Consider the following 16508-nt stretch of genomic DNA (forward strand, 5'->3'; position numbering starts at 1 on the left):
GCCCCTCAGCGAATACCTTGGGGTGTCTTCTTTCCAAAATGGGGTCATTGGTGGGGTGTTTGTACTGCCCTGGCATTTGAGGGTCTCCGCAATCATTACATGTATGGCCAGCATTAGGAGTTTCTGCTATTCTCCTTATATTGAGCATACGGGTAATGAAATTTTTTTTTCCGTTCAGCCTCTGGGCTGAAAGAAAAAAATGAATGGTACAGATTTCTTCATTCGCATCGATCAATGTGGATGAAAAAATCTCTGCCAAAAAAAAGGAGGGGAAAGGCGTCTGCCAGGACATAGGACCTCCGCCCAACATCCATACCCACTTCAGCCCATATGCCCTGGCAAACCAGATTTCTCCATTCACATCAATCGATGTGAATGAATAAATCATTGCCAGGATTTTTATTTTATTTTTTTTATACAAAGTGTTTGCCAAAGTATATGAACACCGCCGCCTCCTCAGCTCATATGCCTCGGCAAACGTATCTTTTACTGCAGAGGAGAAATCTCGTCTTGCAGCGCCGCATACACCGACTTTTGTGTAATCTGACAGCAGCGCAATGCTTCTGTCAGAATGCACATCAGTGCTGCAGCTAGTCGATCGGTTGGTCCACCTGGAAGGTAAAAAAAAAAAAAAAAACAGGCCGCAACGCAATAAATTTATTAACTTTATAATAAAATTTGAACGGAACATATTAACTTTATTTAACTTTTTGAACAGAACGTTTAACTTTTTTGCTTACCGGTGATTTTTTTGTTTTTTTTACCTTTTTATAGGACAAACCTTTCCTTCCCAATGGGACAATGGCCAAAGCGCAAATCGCCCAAAGATGTGGCGAAGTACATTATGCACTTTGTCCCAGGTGAAAGGAGAGGTTTGCAGCAGCTGTGAGTGTAAGGGCCCTAATAGCCCTGTGTGCCTGTCCTGTGAGATGCAATCCCTATGCTAAGTGTACCTGTGTGTGGTACTTCCGGAAACACTCCCCTAAGCATAGGGCAGGGTTGTCAGGGCAGTCAGGACAGAAATAGCGGGTGTTACGCCTTATTCCACTCCTGCTACAGACACGACATCTTTTTCGGGTTGACGGTTGGGTTGAGGTACCAGCAACGACATTGGGGAAATGTCGCTCGTGTAGACGGCTCACTACACTGGCGGATGGGGCCGCGGAACCTCCTGGATACAGGAGGTTCTCGATGATCTCTGCCTGAAATTTGAGGAAGGATCCTGTTCTCCCAGCCTTACTGTAGAGAACAAAACTATTATATGCAGCCAAATGAATCAAATATACAGACACCTTCTTATACCAGTGTCTGGTGCGTCGGGAAACTAAATACGGAGCCAACATCTGGTCATTGAAGTCCACCCCTCCCATGTGAAGGTTATAGTCGTGGACTGAGAGGGGCTTTTCAATGACACTGGTTGCCCGTTCAATTTGTATTGTCGTGTCTGAGTGAATGGAGGAGAGCATGTAAACGTCACACTTGTCTCTCCATTTCACCGCGAGCAGTTCTTCGTTACACAAGGCAGCCCTTTTCCCCCTTGCAAGACGGGTGGTAACGAGCCGTTGGGGGGAAGCCCCGGCGACTAGGTCGCGCGGTGCCACAGCAGCCAATCTGTTCTAGGAACAAATGCCTGAAGAGGGGCACACTTGTGTAAAAATTGTCCACATAAAGATGGTACCTCTTGCCAAATAAGGGTGACACCAGGTAGTCAGGGCAACCGACCGGCTCCAGGGTCTGATCTTTTCCCTCATAGATCCGAAATTTGTGGGTATAGCCTGTGGCCCTTTCACAGAGCTTATACAATTTGACCCCATACCGGACGCGCTTGCTTGGGATGTATTGTTTGAAGCCAAGGCGCCCGCTAAAATGTATAAGGGACTCGCCTACGCAGATGTTTTGCTCGGGTATACAAATCTGCAAATTTGTTGTTGAAGTGGTCTATGAGGGGCCGAATTTTGTGGAGCCGGTCAAAAGCTGGGTGGCCTCTGGGTTGGGAGGTGGTGTTGTCGCTAAAGTGCAGGAAACGCAGGATGGTCTCAAATCGTGTCCTGGACATAGCAGCAGAGAACAAGGGCATGTGATGAATTGGGTTCGTGGACCAATATGACCGCAATTCATGCTTTTTGGTTAGACCCACGTTGATGAGAAGGCCCAGAAAAATTTTAATTTCGGAAACTTGGACTGGTTTCCACCGGAAAGGCTGGGCATAAAAGCTTCCCGGGTTGGCGGCTATAAATTGAGTGGCATACCGATTTGTTTCTGCCACGACTAAGTCCAAGAGCTCCGCAGTCAAGAACAGCTCAAAAAATTCCAGTGCCGAACCGATCTGAGCTGTCTCAACCCGAACTCCAGACTGGGCGGTGAAAGGGGGAACTACAGGTGCGGCTGAAGTTGGGGACTGCCAATCAGGGTTTGCCAGCACTTCAGGGACTCTAGGGGCTCTACGGGCCTGTCTGTGCGGTGGCTGCGACGGGGTAACTATTGCACGTGCCACCGTACCAGCTTCAACTGCCCTTCTGGTGCTCGCCACTTCACCATGTACGGCAGTGCTGGTACTAGGTCCAGGATGGGCTGCGCTGCTGGTGTATGCCTCACCACGTAATCCGACAGCGCCAGCCCCACTCTGCTGCCCTTGAAGCGGATCCTGCGCAACCTGTGGTCTAGCGACACGGGGCCGGGTACGCCTGGTGCTATCAGGGACCTCAACCTCCTCGTCCGAACTTTGGGTCAGACTGCCACTGCTTTCTACAGGTTCATATTCTGACCCGCTAGATTCGTCAGATGAGAGTTCCCATTCCTCATCTGACTGGGTCAGAAGCCTGTAGGCCTATTCAGAAGAATACCCCCTGTTTGACATTTGGACTACTAAATTTAGGGGTATTCCCTGAGACTACCCAAGAAAAAAACCAAGCCTGTCTTACAAATGGGAGGCTAGCGAAGTACTGGAGGTCGCGGCGATTGATAAAAAATATCAAAACAGATTTTTTTTATCGTCGCAGCGCTTGTAAAGTGATTGTGCAGTGATCAAAAAAAATATTTTTTGTCAATGCGGCGGGGCGGGCGTGGGTGAACGCACGTGTGGGCGACCGATCAGGCCTGATCGGGCAAACGCTTTGTGTTTTGGGTGCAGGGCGAGCTAAGGTGACACTAATACTATTATAGCTCTTACAGATACTATAAAAGTACAAAAGCTGATTGGCGATACGCTAGTCAGCGAATCAGTGACTGCGGTGGGCTGTGCGCTAACCGACGCTAACTACCTAACCAAGGGGCCTAAACTATCCTAAAACCTATCAGTCAATATCAGTGGAAAAAAAAAAGTGACAGTTTACACTGATCACTTTTTTCCCTTTCACTAGGTGATTGACAGGGGTAATCAAGGGGTTAATTGGGGTGATGGGGGGTGATCTGGGGTTAAGTGTGGTGGCTACTCACTGTGATGTGTGCTCCTCTGCTGGGACCAACCGACCAAAAGGACCAGCAGAGGAGCACAGAAGCCATTTAACACCTTATATTTATAAATATAAGGTGTTAGATGGCTTCTGATTAGATTTTTTGAAAATCGCCAGCCTGCCAGCAACGATCATTGGCTGGCAGGCTGGTGCCGAAATACTCCTTTAACTTTTGCCGGCCCGCGATGCGCGGGCCGGCTCTGACCGAAATCCCGCGTCTCGCGAGATGACGCATGGATGCGTCCAGGAGGAATGAATCAACCGCCGCCAGGACGCATTCGTACGTTAGGCGGTCGGAAAGGAGTTAAACTCCTTCACTGTATTTGCAGCTACCACTTCTGCAGGAAGGCTATTCCATGTATCCACTACTCTCTCAGTAAAGTAATACTTCCTGATATTACTTTTAAACCTTTGCCCCTCTAAGTTAAAACTATGTCCTCTTGTAGCAGTTTTTCTTCTTTTAAATATTCTCTCTTTTACCTTGTTGATTCCCTTTATGTATTTAAAAGTTTCTATCATATCCCCTCTGTCTCGTCTTTCTTCCAAGCTATACATGTTAAGGTCCTTTTAATCTTTCCTGGTAAGTTTGATCCTGCAATCCATGTACTAGTTTAGTAGCTCTTCTCTGAACTCTCTCCAAAGTATCAATATCCTTCTGGAGATATGGTCTCCAGTACTGAGCACAATTCTCCAAATGAGGTCTCACTAGTGCTCTGTAGAGCGGCATGAGCACCTCCCTCATTCTACTGGTAATTCCTCTCCCTATACACCCGAGCATTCGGCTAGCATTTCCTACTGCTCTATGACATTGTCTGCCTACCTTTTAAGTCTTCTGAAATAATGACCCCTAAATCCCTTTCCTCAGATACTGAGGTTAGGACTGTATCACTGATTTTATATTCTGCTCTTGGGTTTTTATGCCCCAGGTGCATTATCTTGCACTTATCAACATAAAATGTTAGTTGCCAGATTTTTTACCATTCCTCTAAGTTTACCTAAATCCTTTTCCATTTGGTGTATCCCTCCAGGAACATCAACCCTGTTACAAATCTTTGTGTCATCAGCAAATAGACACACCTTACCATCGAGGCCTTCTGCAATTTCGCTGATAAAGATATTAAACAATATGGGTCCCAGAACAGATCCCTGAGGTACCCCACTGGTATCAAGACCTTGGTCTGAATATACTCCATTGACTACAACCCTCTGTTGTCTGTCCCTCAGCCACTGCCTAATCCATTCAACAATATGGGAGTCCACGTACAGCTTTATTCTGCATAATTAAAAAATGAATCTTTATTTTATGATGGAATAACCTTTTGAATGGTAATATATTTTCCTCAAAAAGCATTTTATATAAAAAAAATCGATTCAAATCAAAAAAATCTGATTTATTTTTTTAATTTTTTTTAATCATTGATTTTTATCCACCCTGGTAAGTTTAGAGTCTGGTATTTTGTTTTCTTGATATTTTTCCTTCTCTGCAAAGTAATATTTCCACTTTTTTATTGATTGGACATACTGGCAAAAGAAAAGTTGGACATCACTTCTCAGAGGCGAAATGAGAATTGACAACTGACTGCGGATATCTCTGTATGTGATAATTGCTCATTCATTCTGACTTACTCGTAAATTTTAATGTTTTATGTAAATCACATAGTTGCAGGACTGGCCAAATCCTGGGACACACTATTTATTAAGACTGGCGCCTCATACAGTCTTCTGAATTAACTATGTGGGGCTGGCATCTTAATAAATTTGTGTGAGCGGCATACAGTGGCATGCACAAGTTTGGGCACCCCTGGTCAATATTACTGTTACTTTGAAAAGTTAAGGAAGTTGAAAATGAAATGATTATCAAAAGGCATAAAGTTAAAGATGAAACACACTTTTAGTGTATTATTTTGGTTTTGCACAATTTTTTAGTGAAAAAAGGAAACCAGTGCCTTGCAAAAGTATGCAAACCCAAGAGGATTTGATAACTCAGATAACTTTGACCAAGGTCTTAGGTGAGTCCATTGCGTGAATCACGCTTCGTGTGTGCACGGTCTTCCGTTCTGGACTTGCAGGAGCACATGGCATTATCATGATTTCTAAAGATGTGTGCCTCTGCTTGACCTTTCTGCTACAGGATAATACTGATAGCTTTATGTCACTCTGATCCTGTAGAAGTAAGGTCAAGCAGAAGCACACAGCATTATAAATAATGATAATGCCTTGCGTTCCTGCAAGTCCAGAACAGAGGATCACGCTCACACACGGAGTGTGATTCCCGCAATGGACTTGCTCATGTGAAGCAGCCCTTAGGGTTAAGGCTTATTTACAGTCCTCATTAGGAAAGGTCAGGTGATGCAAATGTCAAAGCTTTATAAATACCCAGCCACCTCTAACATTGTCCCAAAAAACAGCAGCCATGGGTTCTTCTAAGTAGCTGCCTAACACTCTGAAAATGGTTGAGGCCCATGAAGCAGGAGCAGGCTATAAGAAGATAGCAAAGCGTTTTCAGGTTGAGATTTTATGTAATTAAGAAATGGCAGTTAACAGGAACAGTGGAGGTTAAGAGAAGGTCTGGAAGACTAAGAAAAATTTCAGAGACAGTTGCTTGTAGGATTTCTAGAAAGGCAAGTCAGAACTCCCGCTTGACTGCAAGGAACCTTCAGGAAGATTTAGCAGAATCTGGAGTTGTGGTATGTGTTTCTACTGTTCAGGGATGCCTGCACAAATATGACCTTTATAGAATAATCATCAGAAGAAAACCTCCCCTGCGTCCTTGCCACAAAATTCAGCGTCAGATGTTTGTAAAAGAACATCTAAACAAGCCTGATGCATTTTGCAAACAAGTCCTGTGGACTGATGAGGTTAAAATAGAACTCTTTGACCACAATAAGCAAAGGTATGTTTGAAAAAAAAAAAAAAGGGCACAGAATTTCATTAAAGAACACCTCCAACTATTAAGCATGGTGGTGGATCAATCATGCTTTGGGATTGTGTTGTAGCGAATGGCACAGGGGAACATTTTTACTGGTAGAGGAAAGAATTCAATAAAATTTAAGTAAATTCTGGAAGCATAACATAACACCAACTGTAAAAATACTGAAGTTGAAAATCCATAATAGATAAAAGGCGCAAGCTGAAGGTTTTACCATGACCCTCAAAGTCCCTTGATCAGAACATCATTGAAAATCTGTGGATATACCTTAAAGAGCAGTGCATGCAAGACGCCCCAGGAATCTCTCAGAAATGGAAGACTTTTGCAAGGCGAAATGGATGAAAATCCCTCAAGAATTGAAAGCCTCTTGGCTGGCTGCAAAAAGTGTTTACAAGCTGTGATACTTGCCAAAGGGGGTGCTGCTAGGTACTAACCAACCAAGATTTGCTTTACCTTTTTTGTTATTTTGAAAATGTAAAAAATAAAAATACAAAGGTAATGTGTCCGCTTTTTGGAGATCATTTCATCTTCAACTTGCTTAACTGTGCACAGTAACAGTAATTTTGGTCAGGGGTGCCCAAACTTTATCTTGCCACTGTAAAAATACAAAAGGATGCACAATTATTGTGCATATGGTGCTTGGTCAAAAAGGCCACTTTTTGACAGAATTTTCTTTGACAAAACCACTGGGTCTGTTAGTGACCAAATGTTTTTTGCTTGGGATATCTCGCCAGTTTATGCTGCCGTCGGATAGCTGGTCAATTCCATTTGGGCTAATTTCAGACAGATGAGTGTGGTTCAGGAAAAACTATCCACGTGACGGCCACATTTCTTAGACTGACCAAGGCTTGACTGACCCAAAGTCACTGCATCAGTCATCAATTATGCTGTGAGTTCCAGCCTGCTGGTCTACTGACCCATACTTAAATGATCCTGTGAGTACAGGACAGTTGACCTTAAAAATTCGGCAGTATCTTGGCTTCAGTGAAAAAAAGGGATGGTGGTCACTTTATTCACCCATGCGCAGTGTTTCAGACCTGCACTTTGGGACCTTTCTTAAAGGCACTGATGCAGTATGTGCTAAATTAGCATGCTGTGCTACATTAAAAACATAGGAACCTTTCAGCTTACCTGTGCTTCTTCTCACAATGCCTCCCGACTACCCATCCACAGGCTATGTAAACAGTCCACCGCTTTCTTACCCATCTACGACCACATGCTATTCTGCACAGGTGCTAAAAAATAGTTGTACTGGTCTAGTCATGGATGGGTGAGAAAGCAGTCACGTTATTAAACCACGTGAGCACCACCATTTTGTTTTCCCTGGACTCAGTGGTGTGCTGTTTACATAGCCCATGGAATCGGCCTTTTGACAAGCAGCCCAGGTGAGAAGAAAGGTTCTGTAAGTGTTTGTGACATAACATGGACTGTGCCCATTTAGTGGATGTTCTATTAAACTGGACAACCAATTTAAGCACATTTTTTTTAAAAATAAAAATCAAATAAAAAGTCTCCTGAAGATGACTTTACAGTATATTGTCTGCACGGGGCTTCAAAGAAAATGTACTTATACATGCACTTTACCAACAAAAAGAATCCTGACATTGGGTCCTGAACATTTGTAAATAGTTGGTGTGGTAGTTTTTTCAACTATATTTCTGTTGCTTATATTTTGTGTGGTCTTCAGTTATGTCATTTGTGGTTGGCCCAAGGTGGCATTAGATAGTATACTTTACTTGCAGTGACACAGTTGTTGACAAAATAGTTTGTGACATTGAAATGTCTTTTTGTCAGTTTGGTTTTAATGAAGTTATACAGTTTTTTTTGGGGTGCTAGTGAACCTTTATTGAAGTCTGTTGTAGCTCCAAAGCCAGTAGGTATGCTGAGTGTCAAAAACTCCAACAGATAGTTAAAAAATAAAATAAAAAGACTGCTTGTGTCAGATCAGCAAAAGTTACTTGGGGAACCCTTAGCTCTGCATACGCAAACCAAGATAACAAGGGTTCGCACATGCTTTTACCCATTGACCAGTAGGGAGAACCATGGCATTAAAACATGTTGTTTAAGCACCATAATACATTTCTAAGAACCATTTCCCAGAGTACTATCTTTCTTTTTAAAGGCAGGCATTTCTGACTAGTGTAGTGCAGTGTTTAAAATTCAGGTAAAGAGTAACAGTCTGTGATGCCAGCAGTCTGTGCTGTCCCTGCTCCCATTGGGCACCGGTACCGGGACTCTCACCCAATCTTCCTCTCCAGTGTTACAGCTGTCTGTGTTCATTGATGTCACCCTGTTCATTCCTGGAGGACATGGCCCCCAGAGTAGTGCTACTGTGTCCACTAAACGCTGATTGCCCCTATGTTAAGTGTTCTGTCTGGCATTTAAAGAGCGCGCACATTCTAATAACTCCAGCCCATGACTAGCCTTCCAAGTTAATTTAATGCACCTTCCCCTGTGGGAGGGTGTCTAAGCAATAAATAGTGTAGCTTGCTAGTCTCTGCAAAAGTGTGCTATACGCCACTCTGATTTCCCATGCTCGACCTGTGCCTGTTTACCAAATTTGACCCTCAACTGTCTGACCTCACCTCTGCTTAACTATGGTATTGACCCAGTGCAGCCTTTTGGCTGATAATCTCTGTCGCATAAAATCAGCACCAACATGGAAGACCTTACTGAGCAGTGTAGCTGTTAATCCAGCACTGGGCTGAGACCGTAGAACCATTATTAGGATAGGTCATCAATAGAAAAAGCCCAGACAACCCCTTTAATGTACTGCATGAAAGATCATTTCATCCGATGAATGAGCAAAGGCGAAAGATTGGTAACACATTTACAAGGGCAGATTACTAGGAATACGTTTTTTGTAACTTTTGTTTCCAGTAATCTACCCAACAACTGTGCGGTGTAAATCCACCATTATACATTTCTGAAATTTGTATCAAGTGACTTGTATTTGTGTGTTTAAGGGAATCTGTCACTTTTTTTGTCACATTCATTAATTGCCCCATGCTAAAATTTTGTATTGAACGACTCCGGCACTGCAGCTATTTATTATACAGCACGAGTCAATGAGTCCTGATATTCATGAGGACATGGCACTGCCTAGCTGCCGATTTACATATTTTTTCCTATTCCAATCGGCGGGGAGATCTGGAACCTCATGTATATCGAGACTCATTAGCTCCAGTGCTGTTCAATACAAAAGAAAATGGCTGTCTATTAAAGCGACCCAGCGCTTTTGCTGAAGGGATAGGTCACTAGTTTATGCTGCCCTTCATGTCTACCCTTGAAACATTTTTGGCAATATGTTCCTTTTATTAGAGGTACTATATTTAAAAATATATATTTTTCCATTCCAAAAAACTGGACCACCCGTGTAAAAAAATAAAAAATAAAAATGATATAAGAATATAGGTGGCATCAGGGGCGTAACTACCATAGCAGCAGACTAGGCGACTGCTATGGGGCCCAGGGCAAGAGGGTGCCCAGTCTTAGTTGGGATTATCTCCTATTCTACTGGAGGTGAAAACTTGGTCAGGACTCTACTCTCTAAAGCAGGCATCCTCAAACTGCGGCCCTCCAGCTGTTGTAAAACTACAACTCCCACAATGCCCTGCTGTAGGCTGTTCAGGCATGCTGGGAGTTGTAGTTTTGCAACAACTGGAGGGCCGCAGTTTGAGGATGCCTGCTCTAAAGGAACAACTATTAGCTAATGGCCCAAGGGTCATTGGAAAGGGTTTAGGCAGAAACCCTTCTGTCCTGTTTGGGGGACCTCGTTTGATCGTTGCTATGGGGCCCTTACTTCGCTATGTATGCCACTGGGTGGCATAGAATAGTACCTCCACTAGGACCCTTCTTTATTAACCAGAACGGTAGGCTGATTGCCAGGCTGGCTTGTTTTAGAGAGGGCAATGTCCAATTAGGGGGACCCTTTTTCACTTGTCTCCAAGGACTCAATGATGAATATGTTTAATAACTAAAAATTCCTCTTTTATTGATGTGTTTTACATTACTTTTCTATAGTTTGTCGTGCAGCACTCAGCCAACCGAGCAGATGACACTTTTAGCACAAGAGTAAAGGGCAAAAAAAGACTATATTGATTTATGTTAAAAGCCAAAGTGGAGAAATCATACTGGCATGCAGAGATGTGGTGCGCAGCGGGAGAGTCCCGTAATGCGCTTGGAATCCTGATGCTTTTAATGACAGACTCGGGTTTATCTTATCTATTGCTACAGTCGTTTTAATTTGGATCAATAAAACGTTTTTCTCAGCATTTTACTTTGTTGACCTCTGATGTGTTTTATGATGTGGAGAGCAGACGATCATGAAATCAAATCTTTCTTCCAGCTATTGGGTCATAGCTGTTCAAGTGCCTTCTGTACTAAACATGTTGGGATATGAGTGAATGGATATAGGCATGGGTGGGGGAAGGTTTGATCGGGGAAGTCTACAGGAGTGATCTCAAGTGTTCTCAATTCTTCTCAGCGCTTTTATATCTTACAGTTGATTGATCTTTACAGCCATGTAGCACAATACAAAATCAGGCATATTTTTATATGTCCAATACTATTCAGTGTACTCACATCTTTTTGCTTGAAATGCGTCTCTTCTTGGAGGATCCTTTCAAGTCTTCTAGACGATGGGGTATTTGAGCATGAAAATAGCTAATGGTGTTACATGGGATTTTTCAGTGTCCCACACATGAGCAGTTGGGGGCGGGTGATCATAATGTTCAACGCTTAAGTCCGTTTTGTCAATGATGTTCTGTACCGTGTACTGATTAAACGCGCTTTCAAGGTTTATTTTTTTTTAAGCCCTAATTAGTTTCATTTAATTGATTTCTAGGTGTTGAAAGTAAAACTTCAGCTTCTGATGCAATAGACGGAATATCTGAAATGTTTAATGAACAAAGAAATAAATTCACAGAGGAGTCAAGGAAAATCGAGAGAAGCAGAAAGGTCAGTTGAACTGTAAATTACTTTGATTGGTGCTTTTTTAGTGTTTTGCTCAGCAGTGGGTTTTTGAATGTGTAGCACAAATCTGTATTGATTTGGTAAAGTACCGAAGCAGTTGAATATGCCGCTAATGCCTACAGCTTATTGACTTGTCTCTTCTGAACAGCACTGACAAAGCTGTGGGGATAATTTCTCCATTGTATGCAGTGAGACTAGAGGTGAAAAGCATAAAACACAATATATAAGCGAGTTATTACTTTGCTGTCTACTTTGCACAATAAACTCAGAAACATCTGCTATATTGGAGTCCTTGCCTTCACTACTTAAATAACCTATTATTTAACAACTCTCAATCGCAGAGAATGTTAGGTATGTGTAAAACAGGCAAGGGTTGTGGTAGCAGCTGGAAGAATAAAGAAGTATTGCCTATAAAACTGATGTTAAATTTTACGCTCTCAATGTAAACCTGAATAATCACATGGAATCAAAAAGCGAAGATGAAAAAAGCTGAATATGAATGTAATCCTTGTTTTTAAACAGAGCTTCTAAAAGTCTTTGTATACTGTCTCATATGGAGTAGCTAGAAAAGTGGTTTACAATGCCTCTAATGAACAGATGTATCCAGTATGTAACCTGGCAATTTAAGCAGCCTTTATACGGACTATGTCATCAGAAGATGACCTGTTGTATAACCCTATGAGGACTTGGCAATTTTCTATTCTTTGTGTTTGTTTTTTGTTTTGTTTCCTTTTTACTCTCGGCCTTCCCGAAGCCGTAAGGGCTCTTTCACACCTGCGTTCTTTTCTTCCGGCATAGAGTTCCGTCGTCTGGGCTCTATGCCGGAAGAATCCTGATCAGTTTTATCCTAATGCATTCTGAATGGAGAGAAATCCGTTCAGGATGCATCAGGATGTCTTCAGTTCCGGAACGGAAAGTTTTTTGGCCAGAGAAAATACCGCAGCATGCTGCGCTTTTTGCTCCGGCCAAAAATCCTGAAGACTTGCCGCAAGGCCGGATCCGGAATTAATGCCCATTGAAAGGCATTGATCCGGATCCGGCCTTAAGCTAAACGTCGTTTCGGCGCATTGCCGGACCCGACGTTTAGCTTTTTCTGAAGGTTACCATGGCTGCCGGGACGCTAAAGTCCTGGCAGCCATGGTAAAGTGTAGCGGGGAGCGGGGGAGCAGTATACTTACCGTCCGTGCGGCTCCCGGGGCGCTCCAGAGTGACGTCAGGGCGCCCCAAGCGCATGGATCACGTGATCACATGGACACGTCATCCATGCGCATGGGGCGCTCTGACGTCATTCTGGAGCACCCCGGGAGCCACGCGGACTGTAAGTATACCGCTCCCCCGCTCCTACTATGGCAACCAGGACTTTAATAGCGTCCTGGCTGCCATAGTAACACTGGACGCATTTTGAAGACGGCTCCGTCTTCAAATGCTTTCAGTACACTTGCGTTTTTCCGGATCCGGCGTGTAATTCCGGCAAGTGGAGTACACGCCGGATCCGGACAATGCAAGTGTGAAAGAGGCCTAACTTTTTCATTTTTCCGTTTGCCTAGCCACATAAGGGCTTGTTTTTTGCGACACAAGTTATACGTTCTAATGGCACTATTTACTGTTATATACGATGCAGCTGGAAATAAAATCCAATTGGAGTGGCATGAGTCAGTATGATTACAGCATTTGTATAATTTTTCTTGTGTTTAAATACTTGAAAAAAAAGCTTTTTATTTTTACATCTACAGAGCTGTGTGAGGGCTCATTTCTTTTGCGGGGCGATCCTATCTGTACTTTTCATTGATATAATTTTATGGTGTTTATGACTTTTTGATCACTTCTTATTCAATTTTGTTTGGGGAGGTGAAACAACAAAAAAAAGCGAATCTGCCATTTAGAGTTTTCCGTTACGTCATTCGCTGTATTGGATAAGTACAATGATCATGCTTAAGTTTTCGTGAAATATCTAATGTTATCATACCTTGTCCAAGACATTGCACTATTTGATGCTTTTCGCAGCAGAGAGATCCTTTTTCTTTCCCGTATTGTTTAAAACCTGCTTAATAAAGTGGAACATCCCTCTTATGTCGTTTTCCTTTAATTGGGCTCAACTGACAAACTAATTATAATTGTTTGCGATTGATTTCTGTGATCCAAAGAGCCTTGAGGAACAATACCATCCATGAGTTTAATTGAAAAACAAAAAAAATTGGCAATTTGGAATTCACCATGAGTTTTTAAAAAAAAAAATGGATTTCAAATAGATCTGAGCAAGCTTCTTCAAATTTGTTTAAGGTCTGAATTGTCATACTTTTTGAAAAGTTCTATTCAGACCCAATTTGATTCTGGACTAATCAAATATGCTCCAATTGACCTGAGACTCACATTTTCTAAAAGGCCTAGCAAATAAACATTATATTCAACTGAAAGTGAGATGTGCAATCCATTTTCCATCCAAAAGAACTAGAATATCCAACTCAGGATTACACTACTCTCAATGAGACATGCAAGCTAGCTCTCCTTCCAGGAAAGACAACCAGAATGTCTCAAGAGAAAATGGCCTTGCTTATCTGACTGGCCTTGATGGTACCCTTCAGGGTGCTCTTTATTATTAGTGGGGCCCTAAAAAATTTGCATGATGAGTATTATATGCCAGGTGACACTACTCTAGGTTTCTAGGAAGAATATATGCAAATCCGCATATTTTAAGTCTGTTGGCATCAGGTAAGGTTAGCGTTCCTCTCTGTTTTGGAAGAAAAGCTAATTTGAATATCTTTCCCAGAAACCCAAAGGACAGTAGGGGATATCCTGTCTAATGCCAGCAGAATTAAGATATGCAAAGTTGCATATATTCTTCCCAGAAGGATAGAGCAGTGTAGCCTGGCATAAAATGCTCATCATGAATATTTTTTTTTACTCCCTAATGATAAAGAGCACCGTGAAGAGTAGTCCCCAAGGCCAGTAGCTAAGCAAGGCAATTTTTTTCTTGAGACATTCTGGTTCTCTTGTTCTTCTGGAAGGAGAGCTGGTTTGCATGTCTCATTGAGAGAAGTGTAATTCTGGGTGGGATATTTTAGTTTTCTTATCTCACTTTCACTTGAATATTACATAGGGTGTCTCTCTGGTTTGTCTGAAACAAATCCCCCCAAACTTTTGTTAGAATCTAAATGTTTGGGGAAACTTTGCATTCTGAAATTGTAGAATGGATTTGCTCATCCTTAGGCCTCATGCACACAACCGTTGTGTGTTTTGCGGTCCGCAAATTGCAGACTCGGAAAATACGGATGGTGTCCGTGTGCGTTCTGCAATTTGCGGAACGGGACGGACAGCCATTAAATATAACTGCCTATTCTTGTCCGCAAAATGGACAAGAATAGGACAGGTTATATTTTTTTTGCAGACCACGAAACGGAGCAAAGGATGCGGAAAGCACACTGAGTGCTGTCCGCATCTTTTGCGGCCCCATTGAAGTGAATGGGTCCGCGTCCAAGCCGCAAATATTGCATCTCGGGTGTGGACCAAAACAACGGTCGTGTGCATGAGGCCTTGAAGAGGACCTTTCACCACTCCTGACTTGCCTGTTTTTATAGCTTTATGCATTCCCCATGTAATAACAATTCTGGAGCATCTATTCTTATTGCTCTATGCTGTACTATAACTTTATTATTTCTACTAGAAGTTATGAATGAATTGCTAGCAGTCTGCAGCCGGGGTACAGATGGGTGGTAACAAGTTGCACAGTCTGAAAATGGCAGCACTGATTGGATAGAGTGAGTCTGTGCAGGTACACACACCCAACTCGTTACCTACCCTCTGTAGGCTACTCGGAACTCCTGATTTTATTTTATTTTTTAATATATGCAAATTAGCATGTCTAACATCTGGCATCAGAAAGAATTACTTTTCTTATCCTTTTTGTCAGAAAAGCTAATTTGAATATTTCCCCCCCAAAACCAAAGCTATGCAAATTAGCTTTCCTCACAAAAAAGATAAAATAATTCTTTCTGATGCCAGCTGATATTAGACATACTCATTTGCACATATTTTCCCAGAATCCAAAAGGAGCATTGTGTCACTGCCTGCCCTGTGAGAGGTTTGAGAGGATCAGATAGACTCACGTGCTGACAGTTCTTTCTGTTTTTCCTTGCTGTCTGTTGTTGTGGGCAGGATCTCACCTCTCCACAGGTTCTGCTCATTTGCTGTTTAGTGGCTCTATTTAAGCCCGCCTCTGACTGCAGACCTTGCGGTTGTTTCCTTCTGGAGTTCTAAGCTGGTTGTTAAAGGTTCTCCTGCTTCTTACTCATCTCAAGCTAAGTCCTCCTGTTTCTACTTTGTGTGTGTGTTGTGTCTAGGTCACAGGGAGACGCTGGTCCCTTCAGCCTCATCACCGTTCCCTAATTTAGGATTTGTGACAATATCACAGAGAGTATGATTGTCCAGTCAATCTTATTCCCGGAGCTAAATTGCCAAAGTCTCGGTTATATAATCTTTCTAAAGAGTAGCTATGTGAGAGTATATTGCCGAGAGTTTGGCAAAAGGACATATTAGACCATCTAAGTCACCTGTGGCTGCCGGCTTCTTTTTTTGTTAAAAAAAAGATGGGTGTCTTAGACCGTGTTTAGATTTCTGGGAGCTAAATCTTATAACTGTCCGGGATCCTTATCCCCTTCCCTTGATCCCGGATTTATTTGATCAGATTGTTGGAGCCTAGGTGTTTTCCAAGTTGGATTTAAGAGGGGCTTATAATCTGATAAGAATCAGGGAGGGGGGTGAATGTAAGACTGCTTTTTTTAATACCCCTTAGGGCCACTTCGAGAACTTGGTCATGCCCTTTGGTTTGACTAATGCTCCGGCGGTCTTTCAGCCCTTTATCAATGACATTTTTCATCCTTTGGTGGGGAGGTTTGTTGTTATTTACCTCGATTACATACTAATTTACTTGCCCGATATGGAGACTCATCAGGATCATTTAAGACAAGTATTATTGATCCTCCGGGAGAATAAGTTGTATGCTAAGTTGGAAAAATGTGTGTTTGCTGTTAAGGAGCTGCAGTTCCTGGGTTACTTGCTTTCTTCCTCAGGTTTTCGTATGGATCCCGAAAAGGTCCATGCAGTATTAGACTGGGACCGACCTGAGAATCAGAAAGCGCTGATGCGGTTTTTGGGAT

General features: G+C 42.6%; 1 protein-coding gene across 1 annotated transcript in view; it reads left to right on the plus strand.

Moving 5' to 3' along the window:
* Window positions 1-16508, plus strand: part of MCPH1 (microcephalin 1) — a 298662-nt gene that overhangs the window by 19594 nt on the left and 262560 nt on the right. Inside the window, exon 9 of the mRNA XM_040428547.1 lies at window positions 11228-11340. Within this exon, the coding sequence (XP_040284481.1) occupies window positions 11228-11340 (113 nt within the window). The remainder of the gene's footprint in view (window positions 1-11227; window positions 11341-16508) is intronic.

Source organism: Bufo bufo, chromosome 4, assembly GCF_905171765.1.
Source record: "Bufo bufo chromosome 4, aBufBuf1.1, whole genome shotgun sequence".
NCBI classification, from domain to species: Eukaryota; Metazoa; Chordata; class Amphibia; order Anura; family Bufonidae; genus Bufo; species Bufo bufo.